General features: G+C 43.1%; 2 protein-coding genes across 4 annotated transcripts in view; one reads left to right on the top strand and one right to left on the bottom strand.

The window, feature by feature from the left end:
- The window catches only part of LOC135383183 (uncharacterized), a 78,588-nt gene extending 62,861 nt beyond the window's left edge, over positions 1-15,727 (top strand). For all 3 annotated transcript variants that reach the window (XM_064612762.1, XM_064612761.1, XM_064612763.1), the window contains one exon: positions 15,608-15,727. In XM_064612762.1, the coding sequence (XP_064468832.1) occupies positions 15,608-15,670 (63 nt within the window). In that variant the 3' untranslated portion in view covers positions 15,671-15,727. The remainder of the gene's footprint in view (positions 1-15,607) is intronic.
- Positions 15,728-16,322: 595 nt separating this feature from the next.
- Positions 16,323-18,360, bottom strand: LOC135384369 (uncharacterized). Its single transcript, XM_064613574.1, has 2 exons — positions 17,119-18,360; positions 16,323-16,385 (listed from the first exon to the last, which is right to left on the bottom strand). Exons 1-2 carry the CDS (start codon positions 18,358-18,360, stop codon positions 16,323-16,325), a joined length of 1,305 nt encoding a protein of 434 aa, XP_064469644.1.
- Between the last annotated feature and the right edge of the window lie 3,379 nt (positions 18,361-21,739).

The raw sequence follows: 21,739 nt of genomic DNA, 5'->3' as shown, positions 1-21,739 counted from the left end.
CAGGTATAAAATAAAAAGAATCACCTATAATTTAAAAATAATTCAACTTTAGAAAGCGTGAAAGTGCAAAGTTGAGCAGGGATCCACTCTTGTCCCAAATATCGCATACAAGGGTGTTTAGTCCGCACGTACAAAATAAAATGAATCATCTATAATTTGAAAATAATTCAAGTTTACAAAGCGTAAATGTGCAAGTTGATCAGGGATCCACTCTTGTCCCAAATACCACATACCCGCGTGTTTGGTCCGCACTTGGAAAATAGAAAGAATCACCTATCATTTGAAAGTAATTCAACGTTAGAAAGCGTAAACATGCAAAGTTTACCGGGAATCTATTCTTGTCCCAAATACCGCATACACGCTCGTTTAGTCCGCAGGTACAAAATAAAAAGAATCACCTATAATTTAAAAATAATTCAACTTTAGAAAGCGTGAAAGTACAAAGTTGATCAGGCACCCCCTCTTGTCCCAAATACCGCATACACGTGAGGTTTAGTCCGCACGTACACAATAAAAAGAAACACCTATAATTTGAAGCTAATTCAACAATAGAGAGCGCAGTCGTGCAAAGTTCATCAGGGATAGACTCTTGTCCCAAATAGCGCATACACGCGTGTTTACTCCACACATTGAATACAAAAAGAATCACCTATAATTTGAAAATAATTCAACTTTAGCAAGCATAAACGTGCAAAGTAAAATGAATCACCTACAACTTCAAAAATAATTAAACAATAGAATGCGCAATCTTGCAAAGGGCATCCGGGACCCACTCTTGTCCCAATTATCGCATATACGCGTGTTTAGTCCGCACGTACAAAATAAAAAGGAACACCAATAATCTGAAACTAATTCAACTTTAGAAAGCGTAAACGTGCAAAGTTGATCAGGGATCCACTCTGGTCCCAATTACTGCATACACGCGTGTTTAGTCCGCCCGTAAAAAATAAAAAGGATCACCTATAATTTAAAAATAATTCAACTTTACAAAGCGTGAAAGTCAAAGTTGATCAGGCATCCACTCTTGTCCCAAATACCGTATACGCGTGAGGTTTAGTCCACACGTACAAAATAAAACGAATGACCTATAATTTGGAAATAGTTCAACTTTAGAAAGCGCAATCTTGCGAAGTTCATCAGGCATCCACTCTTGCCCCAAATACCGCATACACGCGTGTTTAGTCTACACGTACAAAATAAAACGAATGACCTATAATTTGGAAATAGTTCAACTTTAGAAAGCGCAATCTTGCGAAGTTCATCAGGCATCCACTCTTGCCCCAAATACCGCATACACGCGTGTTTAGTCTACACGTACAAAATAAAAAGGAACACCAATAATCTGAAACTAATTCAACTTTAGAAAGCGTAAACGTGCAAAGTTGATCAGGGATCCACGGTTGTCTCAAATGCCGCATACACGCGCGTTTAGTCCGCACGTACAAACTAAACAGAATCACGTATAATTTGAAAATAATTCAACTTCAGAAAGCGCAATCTTACATGTTGGCCAGGGATCCACTCTTCTCCCAATTACTGCATACACGCGTGTTTAGTCTGCACGTAGAAAATAAAAAGAATCACCTATAATTTCAAAATAATCCAACTTTAGAAAGCGTGAAACTACACAGTTGATCAGGGATCCACTCTTGTCCCAAATACCGCATACACGTGAGGTTTAGTCCACACGTACAAAATAAAACGAATGACCTATAATTTGAAAATAATTCAACTTTAGAAAGCGCAATCTTGCGAAGTTGATCAGGAATTCACTCTTGTCCGAAATACCGCATACACGCGTGTTTAGTCCGCTCGTACAAAATAAAAAGGAACACCTATAATTTGAAACTAATTTAAGGATAGAAAGCCGAATTGTGCAAAGTTCATCAGGCATCCACTCTTCCCCCAAATACCGCATACACGCGTGTTTAGTCCACTCGTATAAAATCAAAAGCAACACCTGTAATTTGAAAATAATTCAAATTTAGAAAGCGTAAACGTGCAAAGTTTATCAGAGATCCACTATTGTCCCAAATACCGCAAACACGCGTGTTTAGTCCACACGTACAAAGTAAAAAGAAACACCTATTATTTGAAACTAATTCAACGATAGAAAGCGCAATCGTGCAAAATTCATGAGGGATCCACTCTTGTTTCAAATACCGCATACACGCGTGTTTAGTCCACACGTTGAAAATAAAAAGACACACCTTTAATTTGAAAATAATTCAAATTTAGAAAGTGTGAAGTTGATCAGGTATCCACCCTTGTCCCAAATACCACATACACACGTGTTTAGTCCACGCGTACAAAATAAAAAGAAACACATATAATTTGAAACTGATTCAACGATAGAAAGCGCAATCGTGCAAAGTTCATCAGGGATCCACTCTTGTCCCAAATACCGCATACACGCGTGTTTAGTCCGCACGTACAACATAAAAAGAAACACCTATAATTTGAAAATAATCCAACTTTAGAAAGCGAAATGTGCAAAGTTGATCAGGGATTCACTCTTCTCCCAAATACCACATACACGCGTGGTTAGTCCACACGTACAAAATAAATAGAAACACCTATAATTTGAAAATAATTCAACTTTAGAAAACGCAATCTTGCAAAGTTCATCCGGGATTCAAACTTGTCCTAAATACCGCATACATGCGTGTTTAGATTGCACGTACAAAATAAAAAGAATCACCTATATTTTGAAAATAACTCAACGATAGAAAGCGCAATCGTGCAAAGTTGATCAGGGATCCACTTGTGTCCCAAATACGGCATACACGCGGGTTTAGTCCACACGTACAAAATAAAAAGAAATACGTATAATTTGAAACTAATTCAACTATAGAAAGCGCAATCGTGCAAAGTTCATCAGGGATCCGCCCTTGCCCCGAATACCGCATACACAGATGTTTCGTCCACACGTAGAAAATAAAAAGAATCACCTATAATTTGAAAATAATTCAACTTTAGAAAGTGTAAAGGTGCAAAGTTGATCAGGGATCCACTCTTGTCCTAAATACCGCATACATGCGTGTTTAGACTGCACGTACAAAATAAAAAGAATCACCTATATTTTGAAAATAATTCAACTTTAGAAAGTGTAAACGTGCAAAGTTGATCAAGGATCCACTCCTGTCCCAAATACCGCATACACACGTGTTTAGTCCACACGTACAAAATAAAAAGAAACATATTATAAATTGAAACTAACTCAACGTTAGAAAGCGTAAACATGCAAAGTTTACCGGGGATCTATTCTTGTCCCAAATACCGCATACACGCGTGTTTAGCCCGCACGTACAAAATAAAAAGAATCACCTATATTTTGAAAATAATTCAACTTTAGAAAGCACAATCGTGCAAAGTTCATCAGGGATCCGCCCTTGCCCCGAATACCCCATACACAGCTGTTTAGTCCACATAAAAAATAAAAAGAAACACATATAATTTGAAAATAATTCAACTTTAGAAAGTGTGCAAAGTTGATCAGGGATCCACCCTTGTCCAAAATACCACATACGCGGGTGTTTAGTCCGCACGTACAAAATAAAAAGTAACACCTCTTATTTGAAACTAATTCAATGATAGAAAGCGCAATCGTGCAAAGTTCATCAGGGATCCGCTCTTGCCCCGAATACCGCATACACATGTGTTTAGTCCACATGTACACTCTAAATCTAGTAACCCCTAAATAAGAGTAAAAAGTGTGCTGGTTTTTTACCTTTATTTTAGTAGTTACCGTGTAACCCATGGGGGTGGGTTACAGAGTAACCCATACTTCATCCGAGCCGTGGTTTACTGGTAACCCTTAAATACAGGTTACTCGCGATGCTATATAGGCCGTGAAGGTTACAAAACCCAGGGATGGCGCCGCCGATATTCAAGCAGGGGCTGCTTCCGAACTGTTCACCTTCTTGATCATAGGCAATGCACTTCAGGGTTTGTGGTGACGTGTTAATAAGTTTCCCAAATGTTAGCACGCCCAGCTTTTTTTCATGAACAAAATGATGAAGTAAACTTCTAAGCATGTCTCCACGAACCTTTCAATGCACTATACCTATGATCACGACGGCGAACTTTGAGGGAGCAGCCGCTGCTAGGAATATCGATGGCACCATTCTTGAGGTTTTGTATCCCTCTCTGCCGCCACTGGATCTTGGACTTCCCTCTCTTCACAACCTGTGCGACAGAAGCTTTTATTCTTTCGAGTACAATACATGTGAACGAAAAACGAAACGGCACTTATCTTCCCCTTGGCTTTGGTGTAAATATTGCACTAAAATTATGTCCTTCTTCTCGAGCCGCCTTCAGAAGGTCCTCCAATTTTCCATTCATGCATGCCTTTTGAACGTCGTCATTCACGACTACTTGTTGCATCAGCAGCAGCGTCTTGCTGTGTGCAAGTGGGTAGGACCAGTCCTTAATGTCGTACATAAGAAGGCACAGGACGACGGCCTTTTCCAAGGTACTAGCATGGTGAAGTGGTATGCGTTTCCCTTGGGTGCCACCATAAAGCCATTTCTCAGGTTCCGTAAAGAAAACGGCAGGTCTAGGTGGCAATTGCCCATCCGGGTTGAATGACTGAGGATGAAAATAAGTACACAATGAAATACGGCTTACTTTAGAGCTCACATGTAACTCACCTCCTTTACCAGCTACCTCTTCACCCTGGTCTGTGTCAATGCTGATGGTTCGATGCCGTCCACCCTGGTCAACCTCGACGATGATGGCACATCGCTGTTCACCTGGGAACTGAGCCTTGCCTGTGCTAGCCGCTTTAAAATTCCCTGTTAAAACGTGAGGTGTGCACATAATCAGAGCTGGGCTGCCCTGTGATGTGCAACACAGATGTGGAAATACTCTCTCATCACAGTGTGTCATGTTAGAGCTTACCATATTCATCGACACAGGGGGCGGGCGATTGAGTCTCCTCTTGACGTGGATCACACACTTGCACTTTATGTGAGTTCCCTAGTAGAAAGATCCCAGGAATGGTTGACTGATTATTGACTCATAAATCACCAGAAAGGGACAAAAACATTGTGCTAAGCTGCATAACGGATTTTAATAGAAAATATATCGCTTGGGATACTCCGCGACTTTCCACTTTGCGTTTGTTCCCGACGAGTCGCTACAACTCTGGAGCTGCCTTCACTTGCCGAAAACAGATCGGCCCTTACGGTATTGTGAATTTGTTACGCAATTTGTAGGCGTCCACCGGCAAACTGATGTGATGGCGTCGCATAGACTGCTGACTTTGCATACCTGCCGCTCCGGGTACCCTTCTGAGGAAACGAACAACAGCTGCTGTCACACGCCGGCAGGCACCTGCGTCACCCACTGCACGCATCACGACAAAGCGTACTGCAGCAGATCTAGATCTAACGGGCCCTGCTGTGAACGTTCCTGACGACACGAACGCGAGCAACGGAAAGGCAACAGTATTTCACATGAACAAAAACGGTATTTGGAACGTATTTTGCGTTACGTAGGAACCTGTGTTATTCAAACGAGGTACAATGAAGAACGTCGTCATCATCATACGCTTCCGCGGTTACGATATAACATACAGTCACACGCACTGAGTCAAAACACGGGACATACCTATTTCGCTTAAAGGGACTATCGCATCCATCTCAGTCGATTCCGAAACTGTAGCGCCGTTTTACTCCGCGTTCATCACTGATAATAACACCGAAAACCCGACGCGAATTGGCAGCGTTGTTCCTGTGTAGTTTGATATAAAACTTCGCAAGAGCAGACGACGCATTCCGGGGTTCCCTCTCCGGAAACGTCACACGGACGAGGCCAATCACTGCACGCCCTTTGACATGGAGAATACCAATCACGGAGCGGCCGGAGGGACTTTGGTAGCCTTGGCAACCGACAGACAGACGGCCGGGCGGGCGAGCGAGGCGGAATGCTAGGGAACGGCGTCTTCTCTCGGAACGTTGTTTTGGGTTAGTGTCGAAAGTGCTCGTACAGTCAGGAGCGTAACGCCTTGTTTCACGTAACATGGTTACGTCTGCACTCACACTGGTAAGCGAAAGCCAGCGTATTTACCGAGGACTTTTCACTTAGTATAGTGCGATGCGAACGCCAAGCAGACGATCTCGGAGACAATCGCCTGCGCTGCGCTCCTATTCGTGTGCCTGGCTTACGTCATCATCGTGTTGGCTGCAGATGGAATGCGGACCTTTAAAACTCGATTACTTAATATTTAAGCTGTTTTCGGAAGAAAAATTTGGCAAAGTTGACTCTGAAACGGTGACGAACATTATCCTATCGGTATCATACATACGTTCCCGGATGCGATAGTCCCTTTAACGCTGCGTGCATCGACGGGTAATGATCGCAGTAGCAGCACTGCACCCTTGTTGCACAGCCATTATCGTCGTGGTCAGTAACGAACTCATCAATTCATAGTCAAGTCGCAGTCCCCGTCAGTGCAGCGTCCTCGCGGGACGCCACGGACGCCGGCGTTTCTCAAAGTCATCCGCCTGTATCCGTTGATGTCACAAGATTAAACTGAGTAGTAACCCCAAGCTATTGTAGAAGTATACTCACCAACTGTCGCAGCGTTTCCCAGGCTGCGAAAGCCAGCGTTCCACCAGCTCTGAGTTGCACCGACGAAGCGCAAACGCAAACCAAATGAAATTCGGCGCACATTCCTGTGCAAACTCCTGTGGAAGTGTTGCCAACCGCAGTCCACCGTTCGCCCGAAATCAGCTACATCCTTGGCGGCATATCGTAACTGTCTTTTTTTTTTAAGGGTAACTCAGGCTATGCGTAACCAATCTTTTACGAGTTACGCGCGTTGTTTTCATGTGTAGTAACCGCTAAAAACCGCTCAGACATAAGAAGCCACTTATAAATCTGGCGTAACCTCTACGGTCATCGACAAGTAACCCTTATTCTGGAAGTTATGCCGGTTTAAAAGTAACGTCTAGAGTTACTGGATTTAGAGTGTACAAAATAAAAAGAAATACATATAATTTGAAAATAATTCAACTTTAGAAAGCGAAACGTGCAAAGTTGATCAGGGATCCACTCTTGTCCCAAATACCATATACACACGTGTTTAGTCCACACGCACAAAATAAAAAGAAACACATAAATATTGAAACTAATTCAACGATAGAAAGCGCAATCGTGCAAAATTCACCAGGGATCTACTTTTGTCTCAAATACCGCATACACGCGTGTTTAGTCCACACGTAGAAAATCAAAAGAAACACCTATAATTTGAAAATAATTCAAATTTAGAAAGCGTAAACGTGCAAAGTTTATCGTGGATTCACTCTTGCCCCAAATACCACATACACGCGTGTTTAGTCCACACACACAAAATTAAAAGAAACACATACAATTTGATTCAACTTTAGAAAGTGTAAAGGTGCAAAGTTGATCAGGGATCCACTCTTGTCCTAAATACCGCATACATGCGTGTTTAGTCCGCACGTACAAAATCGAAAGAGTCACCTATAATTTTAAAATAATTCAACTTTAGAAAGCGTAAACGTGCAAAATTGACCAGGGACTCACTCTTCTCCAAAATACCGCATACACGCGTGTTTAGTCCGTACGTACAAAATTAATAGAATCACCTATAATTTGAAAATAATTGAACTCTAGAAAACGCAATCTTGCAAAGTTCATCGGGCATCCACTCTTGCCCCAAATACCGCATACACGCGTGTTTAGTCTACACGTACAAAATAAAAAGAAACACCTATAATTTGGAAATAATTCACCTTTAGAAAGCGTAAACATGCAAAGTTGATTAGGGATCCACTCTTGTCCCAAATACCGCAAACACGCATGTTTAGTCCACACGTACAAAATAAAAAGAAACACCTATTATTTGAAAGTAATTCAACGATAGAAAGCGCAATCGTGCAAAATTCATCAGGGATCCACTCTTGTCTCAAATACCGCATACACGCGTGTTTAGTCCACACGTTGAAAATAAAAAGACACACCTTTAATTTGAAAATAATTCAAATTTAGAAAGTGCAAAGTTGATCAGGGATCCACTATTGTCCCAAATACCGCATACACGCATGTTTAGTCCGCACGTACAAAATTAAAACAATCACCTGTAATTTGAAAATAATTCAACTTTAGAAAACGCAATCTTGCAAAGTTCATTAGGGATCCATTCTTGTCCTAAATACCGCATACATGCGTGTTTAGACTGCACGTACAAAATAAAAAGAATCACCTATATTTTGAAAATAATTCAACGATAGAAAGCGCAATCGTGCAAAGTTCATCAGGGATCCACTTTTGTCCCAAATGCCGCATACACGCGTGTTTAGTCCACACGTACAAAATAAAAAGAATCACGTATAATTTGTAAATAATTCAACTTTAGAAAGCGCAATCTTGCAAAGTTGATCAGGGATCCACTCTTGTCCAAATTATCTCATACACGCGTGTTTAGTCCGCATGTACAAAATAAAAAGGAACATCAATAATCTGAAACTAATTCAACTTTAGAAAGCGTAAACGTGCAAAGTTGATCAGGGATCCACTCTTGTCCAAAATACCACATACGCGCGTGTTTAGTCCGCACGTACAAAATCAAAAGAAACACCTCTTATTTGAAACTAATTCAACGATAGAAAGTGCAATCGTGCAAAGTTCATCAGGGATCCGCTCTTGCCCCAAATACCACATACACGCGTGGTTAGTCCACACGTACAAAATAAAAAGACACACCTATAATTTGAAAATAATTCAAATTTAGAAAGCGTTAACGTGCAAAGTTGATCAGGGATCCACTGTTGTCCCAAATACCGCAAACACGCGTGTTTAGTCCACGCGTACAAAATAAAAAGAAACGCCTATTATTTGAAGCTAATTCAACAATAGAAAGCGCAATATTGCAAGGTTCATCAGACATCCACTCTTGTCGCAAATACCGCATACACGCGTGTTTAGTCCACACGTAGAAAGTCAAAACAAACACCTATAATTTGAAAATAATTCAAATTTAGAATGCGTAAACGTGCAAAGTTGATCGGATCCACCCTTGCCCCAAATACCACATACACGCGTGTTTAGTCCACACACACACAATAAAAAGAAACACGTACAATTTGATTCAACTTTAGAAAGTGTAAAGGTTCAAAGGTGATCAGGGATCCACTCTTGTCCTAAATACCGCATACATCCGTGATTAGTCCGCACGTACAAAATCAAGAGTCACCTAGAATTTGAAAATTATTCAACTTTAGAAAGCTTAAACGTGCAAAGTTGGTCAGGGATCCACTCTTGTCCCAAATACCGCATACACGCGTGTTTAGTCCGCACGTACAAAATAAAAAGAAACACCTATTATTTGAAACTAATTCAACGATAGAAAGCGCAATCGTGCAAAGTTCATCAGGGATCGACTTTTGTCTCAAATACCGCATACACGCGTGTTCAGTCCACACGTTTAAAATAAAAAGACACACCTATAATTTGAAAATAATTCAAATTTAGAAAGCGCAAAGTTGAACAGGGATCCACTCTTGTCCCAAATACCACATACACACGTGTTTAGTCCACACGTACAAAATAAAAAGAAACACATAATTTGAAACTAATTCAACGATAGAAAGCACAATCTTGCAAAGCTCATCAGGGATCCGCCCTTGCCCCCAATACCGCATACACAGATGTTTAGTCCACATGTACAAAATAAAAAGAAATACCTATAATTTGAAAATAATTCAACTTTAGAAAGCGAAACGTGCAAAGTTCATCAGGGGTCCACTCTTTCCCCAAACATCGCATACACGCTTGTTTAGTCCGCACGTACAACATAAAAAGAAACACCTATAATCTGAAAATAATCCAACTTTAGAACGCGTAAACGTTCAAAGTTGATCAGGGATCCACTCTTGTCCCAAATACCGCTTACACGCGTGTTTAGTCCACACGTAGAAAATAAAAAGAAACACGTATTATTTGAAACTAATTCAACGATAAAAAGCGCAATCGTGCAAATTCACCAGGGATCCACTCTTGTCTCAAATACCGCATACACGCGTGTTTAGTTGAAATTTCATCGACTTTGCTATGCGTTGACAACAGAGGTGATGCTCATTCTTTCAAGTATACACTTGTCTATTATGGTATGGTAGAGCTGTCCTTCACATAGTTTTCCCAAGGTCCGAATATTTCGGTTGCCGTCTTTTTCTTGTTGAGTGATGAGTTGAGAATGTACTGTACAGTAGTTCCTTATCATAGGTCGTTTGAATCCAACGTTGATTAGTACAGGTGATCTGTATTCGCCTCATTTGCAGCACTTTAGTAACTGGCACTTGATTGCCACGAACTTCCACAATCTCCTGTTGATGTTACGCTTTTTCGTATATAGGTTTGGTATTTGGTATACTCTAAGGGGTGCAGGATAGGATCAGGTAAAACTTGCTCAATGGTCCACCACAGTTGATATGGTCATTGAGCTTCAATAAATGATGATACATACATGAAATATTGTAGTGTCGCCTTGAACTTCTGCTCAGGGGTCATTGTTGATCCCAGCGGCCGTTTGAACTGGTAGCAGAAAATAATTGCACGGATGTGATAAGGGATCACATCACGTGATATGAATGAATTTTTACTCTTGAATGCAATCCATATCAATACACCTTAAATTCCAAAGTCTGCAATGAATTGCCTAATATAGACTGCTTGCACATCATTGATTTGCATTTGATCTTCGATTGCTTTCTCCCCCAGCGAGGATGTCCGCCGTAGATGGTGTGTGTACCATGTTGGGGCTCTAAATCTTCATTTTGATGTCTCTGTATCGCCGCAAGGTTGTGCATGTTGATCCCGGGATCGGTGCCAACTGGTCGTCCATAGACAGCGTTGTCTAGTCTGTTTATGCAATCGAAAATATTTTTAAGTAGAGTGCTTGTTGGGAAATAACTTTATTTTACCAGATCAGTATACAGTTTCACTCGATCTTTAGAAAAATGAAACGACCATTCGCTTCGGATATGATACAACAACATTCGTTCCAGTAGAAGACTAGCATGCGTAACAGGGGGAGAGCCTAAAGGATATCTACAGCTATGACGTGTTCGTATCCGCAATATCTCTTTAAGGCTTCGTCGAGATGATGTGGTATTTTGAACAGAATTGAGTCACGTTGTTCTCGGTCGATTTCGTTGGACACCCATCTTGTTCAGTAAGTCGTCTATCTTATTGCCGTTAATGAATCTTTTCCTGGTGAAGTCTTCATAAAGTCCTTGTGGTAGTTCATCTTCAGGGGTCCATTCAACCATGGGATCCAAAAACTGTCTTTGCAATGTCGGTGACCGTGCGTCCTACTGAAAAAGTGCTGTTGATGAGTTTCGCACAGTGAAGAGATAATTTATTTACTTTTTCTAATAGAGAGTTTTAGCAGACTGTTCCGTAACGCACGGAACGTTAACGCAGAGTACGTAGTTCTTTACCGTCAAACGGATAGCAGCAGAGTTTTAGCAAACCGTCAGGCAACGCTACGAACGGTACGGTAAGAACTGTGTTGCCATCCCACGGCGATAACATGAACTACCGTTCCCAAGTTGTCTAGGCATCTGCTTTCGAACGAATTTCCTAATATAACTACGTTTCCGTGCTCTTTTCTTGTTTTCTTTGTGTTTGAAAATTAATTTGTTGTTCCACCAACAAATGATAGGACAACGGACACTCCCTGCCGGTCAGTACATTGCTATCACCCGCCGTTATGGCGGACCCTGTTGCTCACTCGGACTTGGTTGGCAGCATCCAGAGACCAGAAGTTCGTGTTTTCGAATGGTACACGGTGTACGGCTTCTTATAAGAAGAAGATGTAGCCTCTACTGAAGCGCAGTCTCGTAATCTTCACTTCGGACACAGTTGACGAGGTGTTGCTGGCAGCCATGTTGTTTTGTGCGACGAAAACAACGTAGAGGACGGAACGCAAAAAGATAAGCCGATCGTTCCAACGTGAAACGCGGAAGCCTCGTTTTCGTTCCCGCGCACGCGCTCTTGCTCACGTGGAGAATAGCGTTCCTTCCGTTCGCTGCGTAACGGTCTACTAAAACTCTCTATTATTGCTGTGGAGTCCGGTAGCGTAACGTGCGTCGATGTGGGGGCTGATTTCCCGAATGGCGCGTGATTGGAACTACCCTCGACTGGATCGCGCTGTGCAGCACTGACGATATCGGTGTCAGTGAGGTCTCGAATTGTGCTCTGGAGGAGAGAGTGTGCCATGCGAAAGAGTGTCGATGGTAATGCTAGTGTGTGAGTTAATAAAAGAAAAGAAGATGGTTCCCCGCCTGCTTAACAAAATATTCACTGCACGTTAGAGAAAAAATAGCAAAGGGTTTTTTTCAGTATACATTTGGTATATTTATTAATGCTCCTGAGTATGAGTTTGCTTCACTACATGCCATGAGGATAGAATCATGATTGGGTACGGTTGATGCGCCATGTTGTAGGAAGAATCGGGAATAGCGTGGCAGTTAATAAAAATTTAGACCGCGTTATTGGTAGTAAGCTCTTTTTATTGTTTTTATTTTTTTCATTTCATGCAAACTCTGAGCACAGAAAGAAAACAGGAAAGGTGATTTTGGGGGGTTTACGCATTTAATGAACCTCTTGATGACAATTAGTTCCTAATCATTACGCCAGGTACATTTATTATTTTTCTCAGCTTTAATGGACATATACCTTATTATTTAGACAACATGAGTTACCACTTAGAAATGTCAGAATAAAAATTGGCAGTAGTATATTTAATTAAAAGTTGTGTTGCCCGCCCATGCCATGCTTCCAAAATCAATATTCGCTGCCCCTTCTTAATGCCACTTGTGCCGTGCGATGTGTAGTATTCGATATTGTGATCCTCAGAACTTATGTGGCTCAAAAATTTCACAACATTCATTTTCTCAAGTAGCTTATTTTGACAGTTGTTGTTGAAGTAGTCTTCGAACCCTTTACAAATCGTCACGCAGAGCACGTATTGTCATGACAAATCCATTCTTCAATATAAATTCGTGCTTGTGAATAGTGAAAGAATAATATGTTCATACATGTGTAAATGTTGTTCCTCTGTAGCCTTATCAATGATGTGGGTATAAAACAAAATTTTTAGTGGTACGAATGATTTTGAAAAAGAAAAGAAAAGAAAAACGATAATGTTTCCTTTGTAGAGCAACCTTTCCCCTGTTTACATGACGCTTTTGCACTTAACGAATATATGCTGCTAGCTGAGAAATGATGCAATTAATTGGGTCCAGTCCCTGATGTGGAAAAATTGTTCATTGTATCGTCCTTGACTGACATGTCTGTTTCATGTGTCCTCTCCCTCGCTCAATTGACATTGGCACACTTCCCAGCACCAATGACACTAATAAGCATACTGACACAATACACATAAAGATCTTGAGTCGATTAATACAATGAAAAAATAGCTAGGAAGCAAGCGAGCTGGTGAAGGTGATGCATGATGTAAGACCCCGAGACTAGGGAACACGGAGGGACAGACACAAAGACGACGTCTCAAAAGTGGAAATCGAAGTCTCTCTTTTGAGACTTCGTGTTTGTGTCTGTCCCTTCGTGTTCCTTAGTCTCGGGGACTTACATCATGCATCGATTGATACGTTTCTAGGGTACATCTGTGTTTTGGGAAAAAGCGTCGGCTGGTTGGTGGTGAGCACGTTTCGAGGAAAGAGGGAAAATGAATGTTTGAAAGAGGGAGAAACCTGTTCTGCTAGACGTCTGTTAATAAATATATCTATCTATCTGTGTGTGTGTGTGTGTTTTCTTCTCATGGAAATGTTCAACAAAAGGCAATAATGAGAGCCAAAATTGCATTTATGTGCGCACATGTAATGGTCCTCAATGCTCAAGGAAGTGAGCTCTGTGAGCTTTGTGTTCGCCCTAGCTCAGGTCGCGAGGACAGCATGCTTATATGGCTCTTATTTAGCTAAAAGTTTTGTTCCACCGTTAATGATGTCCCTCTGGCAGTTTGTAGCATCGACTATCGATAGTTTTAATCACTGCTATGATCGCTCGCTGCCTTTCTATACTTCTGATGATTCTTTGATGTTCATCTGTTAGTGTAATATTTCTAGCATTGACTATTACTAGTCTGGTCAGGTCATATTACTATTATGGTCAGGATTGGGTGTGTCTGGCCCTACACCTCTTGTGCTTTGTCCACCTATCTACGAGTTCCCCTGTTGTGCTCTTCAGTTGATAGAGTCGTATTTGGTAGCTTTTGAATAATGTGAGCATAGAATAATAAATTCCTTACATGTATCTGTGTTGTTTACATGTAGTGTGAATTATGGTAATATAGAATGTCTAATGGCGAAAAGCGTCGGTTTGGGGTGGACAGAGTCCTCCCACCCGTTTCGAGGGAAGAGGAAAAGAATGTGTGAAAGAGGGAGACACCGATTCCACACTTGTTCACTCATACATTTGAAAGTTTGTAGCATTGACTATCGCTAGCTTCAATTATTGCTGTGATCGCTTGCTGCGATTGATTCTATCTATCTGATGATTATCTGATGTTGCGCTGTTGTATAACACCTGTAGTACGCACCATGCCTAGTTTTATTTGTTGCCCAGATTCGGTATGTCTGATTGTGCTCCTCTGTTGAATACCTGTCGCAAGCATGGTGTCACATACAGGAAGCTGAGAAGTGTTATCATCAACATTCTAATTTCGAGTGTTATTGTATTGATTGTGAATCGCTTTTTAAGTAAAAGTTGTGTTACTGGTGAGCAGTATGGACATAGTGTGTGTGTGTGTGCGTGTGCGTGTGTGTGTAAAATAATAATTGCTTGCCTATTTCTCGAATGGAAGTGCTCACCAAAGATAATTTTAATTGTTGCTACGATCGCTTCCTGTGATAATAACATAGCCGCGAGTAATTAATACTTGCTATGACTTGTTGCGTTTATCTGTGTTGGATCCATTGATTGAATTAGGATAATAATGGAAATGTATTCCTTGCATGGAAGTTATTTCATAAATATTAGCTGCTTGGGGAAATGCGACGGCTCGCTGCGATTGTCTGTGCGCAGGGTCATCGAGTCTATCCATTTCGTATCAATCGCTTTGGCGGTGTTCCTCAGATATTAGCATATCGTAAAATTTGTAGTGTGTATAAAATATTAATGTTGCCTGCTGCTATTCCTCTTTCTATCCTTACACCTATCTGTTTTGATTGCATATTGCCAATAATTCACATTAATCACATATTTTCACATGCACAAATGTGAATGTCTGTTCTGTCTATGTGTGGGTTCGTAGGTGCTTAAATAATTAATTCTTGAATCAAAGTATATACTTTCTATGGAGAACTGCGACGGCTCGCAGGGTCCTCGCGGGGGGCGGAGGTGTACAGAAGGGGTGACCTATATCGCGTGCGGTGGACCTAGATAGCGTACAGAGGGTAAGCTAGATCGCCCTGGTCGTTGCGAAGAGCCGTTTGCAATGTCTAATTCTCATACAGTATATTTGTCTTAAGTGTCATACTACTTGCTTTGCGCTGGAGTCCTACACATGGTAGTTTTAAAAAGTATGTTACGTACACCGCTCATTATTTCCTTATTTCAGATGCCACAGGCTTCGCGGAAGGGAAAATGTGACGGCTATGGATACTGTGTAGATATACGATAGGTGATGCTCAAAATATCATATCTCGTATCAGACAGAAAATAAAGAATAAACACTTAATTCACGAGTTTGTGTTTCTGCGACAACTAACTGTTGAAATTAGTTTTCTCTATGCGGTGTAATATTTACGTCCCAGTTAGAATCATCGGATCGCTTTTTATTTGATATGTAAGGGGAGGAAGTGTAAGAAGTTTATCAGTCCCTAGTTTGATGACTAAGCAACAACAACTTTATTTTGAGATGATGGATGGAGAGTTTCATCGCCAGGGCCGGTACCCTACCCCATTGCTGGTGTTGATGTGTGGAATAAAAATAATGATCCCCTTCACAATAAGGATCGAAGTCCTATGGTGTCCAAAAAGGTCAAAATAGCTTTGAGGGCCGAGCGTTCGTGAGTTGGACTTGGCCAAGGACCAAGCAATTTTGAGAGAAGGGGGCGAGAGTTCAGCCGACTAAGAGACCCGGCTCGTTTACCTGAGCATAAAAATGGGCTCGAAGAACTTGAGGGGAGCCTGCTCTGACTGACTAAGAATCAAAATATCATTGTCTTGTTGCATGTCAAGATCGGAAAAATAAGAGAAGGGAACGTACATATTGCTACCCGTATGCAGAGATAATGACGAAGGTGACTATGATAAGGGGCTGTTGTCTCCCATCAATGCTGATTCCTACGAGGCTTCTCAGAGTACTCCTCAGTGTCTGAATGCATATTCGCCGCCTGCATGCGAAATGTGGATAAAGACAGAATTAGATGAAATTGATATGCGCGGATATTTACTTGGGAACGTTATATTTCATAACTCTGGTACAGTGTGGTATCACAATAAATGCTGAATTAACCGTTCCGGTGCAGATAATATCAGAATATTTCTCCATGGAATGCCAGCGGCATGCCCAAGAGGGGGGGAATATGTTTATTATATAAAAAAAAACTAAGAGGGAAAAGTTAGCCACCGCTATGGCGGCTTGCTATTCCAAGGAAGAAAAAATAAATAAAAATAAAGGCAAACAAAAAGAAAAACAAAGGAAAAGGGGAACAAACAAACATAGGAAAACAAATAAACAAAGGAAAAACAAATAAACAAAAAGAAAAAACAAAAGAACAAAGAGGAAAACAAACACAAAACTGGTCACAGTTCACCCAGAAGGCCACAGGACCGCAGAAACTGAGCAAGTGCCTTTGTCACCTGACTATATTGTGTGGGGCCGAGCAGCGTAGCTAGAGATAAGTCCGAAACCGGCAGGCGAGCGATGCGCGACCGTAGGAGAAGACGATGTTGGTGGTAGCGAGTGCAGTAGAGGAGCAAGTGCGGGATGTCTCCTTCAACATGACAGGTGGGGCAGTTCGGTGACAAAAGGTGGCCCATCTTAAAGAGGAGCAGTGGAGTCCGCGCCACATTCAATCGCAGCCTGTGAAGCAGGGACTCTTCCTCCCTGGGGTAGCGGCCTACCAGTGTGTGGGTCATCGTAGGGTCAATAGAGCGCAGAAAAGGGTTGGTCCTGGCAGCGTCTTGAAAGAAGGCCTGATAGCTATTTCTGCAGTAGCGGCGAATGGCTAGCTGACAGACAGACTGGGTAAGTTGGACAGAAGTGACAGGCCCAGCCGCACGAGCAGACCTGGCCGCAGAATCGGCTATGGCATTCCCCAAGATACCAACGTGGCCCGGAATCCACTGGAAACACACACTGTGACCTAGAGACGATAGTTGGGCGTGCAGGCAAAGGATCTCCGTGTAGATGTCATTGATAACTTTGGGCGAATACGATGCCACGGCCTCCAAGGCTGACTTACTATCCGAAAGGATAGTCCACGCTCTTGGTGTCGACGAAGAGATGTACCGCAGAGCAGATAAGATAGCAAAGGCTTCTGCTTCGGTTGATGAAAGCGTGGGCACCAGCTTGAAACCGCGTTCGTATGATTGCTCAGGAATGTAAAATGCAGATGATGACCCATCGGATGCCACCGAGCCGTCAGTGTAAATCTCCAATCGATTTGAGTGCAGGGAGTAGAGATGTTGCAGCGTTAGTTGGCATGCCACAACCGCTGGGACATGGCTCTTTTTCGGGAGACCAGGAACAGATGTGTGCACTGGGGGCGGACTTAAAGTCCACAGCGGTTCCGTATAGGAGACCAAGGTATGCGATGGTGGGATTTGTCCCTGTAGTCGCAGAACAGCTTGGCCGTACGCAGAAGCAGGGCAATGCTGCGTAACATCCCGAAGATGGTGACATGGGTGCCGTACAAGACAGCGTGTGTAAGTTTGAAGGGTTGCCGTGTCCAGGATGATAAGCACGGAAGGAACCCGCGCCTCGGCGATAGCAGAGAAGGTTTCCGTAGTCTTCGGAACTCCCAAGCAAGTGCGCAGGCTACGAGCTTGAAGATTAATCAGTTGCCGTTCCTTGAATGGGGAAATTCCGTGCAACACAGGCAAGCAGTATCGTAAAGTGCCCATAATAAGAAAGTTGTTTACTTGGAGGAGGTCGGTGCAAGAAGGACCCCAAGAGGACCCACACAGGCGGCGCAGCACGTTAACATAAGAGCCTGTGGTGGCACCGAGGGCAGTAATCTGTCGAGACCATGTCAGACCCCGATCAATGATGACGCCAAGGTACTTGTACCAGGCAACAAACGGCAGTCTTGATCCTGTCAAGAAGATGGGGTAGCTGCAGAATGAGCGCCGCGTGAATGCCATAGCCACGGTTTTGGTTGGCGATACCGATAGCCCTCGATCAGCGGGATATGACACAGTAGCGTCTAGAGCAGATTGCAGGCGGCGTTGTATGGTATCCCGCCGCACAGCAGAAGTCCATATGCAAATATCATCCGCATATATGGTGATGTGGGTATGGTTAGGCAGTTGAAGGGCAGGTGTGCCATGATGACATTGAACAAGAGGGGGCTCAGAACACTGCCCTGCGGAACGCCTCGGCGCACAGGGTACGTGGCACTATCGCCCTCTCGCGTGCGGACAAACAAGAATCTGTCCGAAAGAAAATCGCGTAGCCATGAGAGTGTGCAGCCACCCAGCCCGGCTTCCTGAAGCGATGCAATTACTACGCTGTGAAGAACACTGTCGTAGGCTTTTGCGACGTCAAGAAAGAGGGCAGCACTGACGAGTCCTTCCGACTTCGCTTGTTGCACAGAGGAAACGAGAGCTATCACATTGTCGATAGCTGATCTTCCTTGGCGGAATCCGGCCATTACCTCAGGGTAAAATCGTGTTGTTTCAAAGTACCAGTTCAGGCGGGCGTACACCATGCGCTCCATAACCTTCCCGACACAACTGATAAGAGCGACTGGACGAAAGGCGTCCAGAGCGTGCGGGGATTTGCCCGGCTTCAAGAGAGGCACCACCATAGCAAGCTTCCAATCATCTGGGACTACTCCATCTCGCCAGCAATTGTTGTAGATCATCAGCAGTGTGCTGCGGGCATACTGAGGGAGATTCTGGAGTGCTTTGTAGGTAATGCTATCAGGCCCAGGAGAAGTATGAGAGGGGGATATCCGAAGCGCAGTGTCTAATTCGTGTGGGGAGAAGGGACCGTCGAGACAGGGCTCCTGCGAAGTGTCCTGGACAACCGCGATAGCAAGAGCCGACGAATCCGCTGCCCAAGAGGATAAAAGCGTCCGCTCGTTGGTGGTAGCCAATGTCGTGCTGAGGACAGGGAGGTAGTGGGTTTGAATGATACTACGGTCTCCGCTGTCTAAGGTTCTCCCTGGGCTTTGCGACAGACTTTCCAAACGAATGTCGGCGCAATTCTTCCTGAATAGAGATGATTCTCACCCCACTGTCTCTACTCACTGTCTATCACCGCAGACAAAAATCTGGACTGGGACTATTTCAAAGTCGTTTATTGGACAGATCCCACATTTAGTGACGGCGACCAGTTGAAAGTGGAACCACTCGAATTGATCCAGTGGGCCGGGGCCGGCCACTTAACAGGTGGGGCCAATAAATGCATGACTGAAAATAATAGATGGAAATGCACATATTGTTCAAGCAAAGGTTGTTTGGTATGCTGAAACCACACACTGAGCAGAAAGAAACAATCAACGTACACATCTCGTATGTACCACGTAGTGTACGTGTGATCACTCACTAGCTATGTCTAGACTAGGTATATGCCTGTGTTGACTGTGCGTTGCACTGACGGACCACAGCGAGCATGGCCTTTGGTTGACCACCGCACATCTTGTGCCTTCTCAGAAAAGGTGACACCCCTGATCTCCATACAGGTGGCGATATGTACCCCCTTTGTCTTCACCATACGTTGGCAATCTTTAGACTTTACTTATCTTGTTTCTCGTCAAGTTAATCCTCACTTTCTCAAATGAAACATCTAATTAATACTAATCAAAACATTACGGTCAGCACTCTTGCCTACTATTATCAGACCAAGCACTATGTGCAGCCCGTTTTGCGTTTCATGGCCCTGTTCTTCCCCGTACGCCGTGTACGTTTTCTTGGCGTTGAAACTCTTGTATGATCGACAATCGGTGACCGAGCTGAGTTAGGGCGAACAGAAAAGCTCGGGACGCAACGCGAAATGCAATATCAGAAAAATTTTGACAAGAGGTGAAAGTTTTTCTTATTCTAAACTAGCAATTGGGAAAGGTGCGGGAATGCCACAGCACTCCCTGTTTTGTGAATCCATTGGAGACAATTCACACACAGCACGCACACAAAAAGCCAAAACAAAACCCACAAAAACATATAGGCTAGAACCTGTTTTTGCTTTTCACTCACTTTTTCCTCGGATAAGGCAAAAGTTACCTATATTATAGCCCGATGTCTCCTCCACATGGAGCTACTGCTCCACATAGTCACCGTTCCTTCCAACGGATTTAGCGTTTACCTTTTTTAGTTTTTTTATTTAGCATTTAACGATCGCCGAACCTAAGCGTCAAATCCAGCTTGAAAAAAAAAGTCCGAAGGTTGCTTTCTGACCCACGACTTTACAGTGGATTTAACTATGTCCCAATTTTGAAACAGTGAGGTCCGGTTCCACCAACACTGGTAAACTTTGAACCGAGATCAATGGTAGATAAAACTTACAGTTACAACTCAATTCGATTTTAGCAAAGCTAGCTATAGTGACGTGATGAATGTTTCAGTGACAATGACTACCATTGATGAAGCAGGGTTAAAGGTTCAATTCAAGTTGAGGTACAGCTGATCTCGGTTCAAATATTAATCGGGGTTGGTGAAGGCGGGCCTGAATCATATAGGCTGCCCTTCATCGGACGCCCATTCTCTTCACTATACGTTCACAATCCTTAGAGTCTTCTTATCATGTTTCTCTTTAAGTTCCTCCTAACTTTCTAAGACGAAACATCTAATTAATAGTAATCAAAAAATTACAGTCAGGACTCCTACTTGCAAACATCAGAACAAGCACAGTGTGCAGCTCGTTTGCCGTTTCATGGCCCGGTTCTTTCCCGTACGCCATGTACGTCTTCTTAGCGTCGAAGCTCTTCCGGGATCGACAATATGTTTCACAGGAATCGTTCTTATATCGTTCTGTTAGAAAGCGCACTAAAACAAACCACGCAAATATTGCACAGGAGATACACAATCCCCGCTACGGCAACTTGTTGCAACGCTGCTTCCAAGTTCCAACTGCTGCAACCACCCCCACTCTCGCCGTTTGAAGGTTTGAATTTGAATTGGCCAGCCACATGCCGTCTAGTGGCGCCCTCATACCTCGAGACTAGGAGGTACCCGGGTTCGAATCCCGGTGCCGGCTGTGCTGTCTGGGGGTTTTCCTGGGTTTTCCTCAGACGCTTTCAGACATATGTCAGCACAGTTCCCCTAGAAGTCGGCCCAGGACGCATATTTCCCCAGGGCGTCAGTCGTGATGTTGCCCACATACGTGAGGCCGACAACGGCAAGCCCTTTCACCATCACCGCCACCATCACCGCCACCACCACCACCACCACCACCTCATACCTATTGCATCTGTATTGCATCAGCCACTGCATTACGTGCGCTTACATTACCAATTTTCCTCAGGTTGCATGCAAAAAAAAAAAATAGCTTATTGAGTACTTTTAACGTAAAAAGACACGA

The sequence above is a fragment of the Ornithodoros turicata genome, chromosome 2 (genome assembly GCF_037126465.1).
Source record: "Ornithodoros turicata isolate Travis chromosome 2, ASM3712646v1, whole genome shotgun sequence".
NCBI lineage: Eukaryota > Metazoa > Arthropoda > Arachnida > Ixodida > Argasidae > Ornithodoros > Ornithodoros turicata.
The sequence above is the reverse complement of the archived record's forward strand: the minus strand, read 5'-3'. Positions and strand labels throughout refer to the sequence as shown.

What these genes read in the sequence shown, in the direction of transcription:
- LOC135384369 (XM_064613574.1), bottom strand. Translation starts at nt 18,360, where the DNA reads ATGGCATTCACGCGGCGCTCATTCTGCAGCTACCCCATCTTCTTGACA. An exon ending in CTACGATGACCCACACACTG is followed by an intron (nt 16,386 to 17,118) that starts GTAGGCCGCTAC and finishes TTTCGCATGCAG; the next exon opens with GCGGCGAATATGCATTCAGA.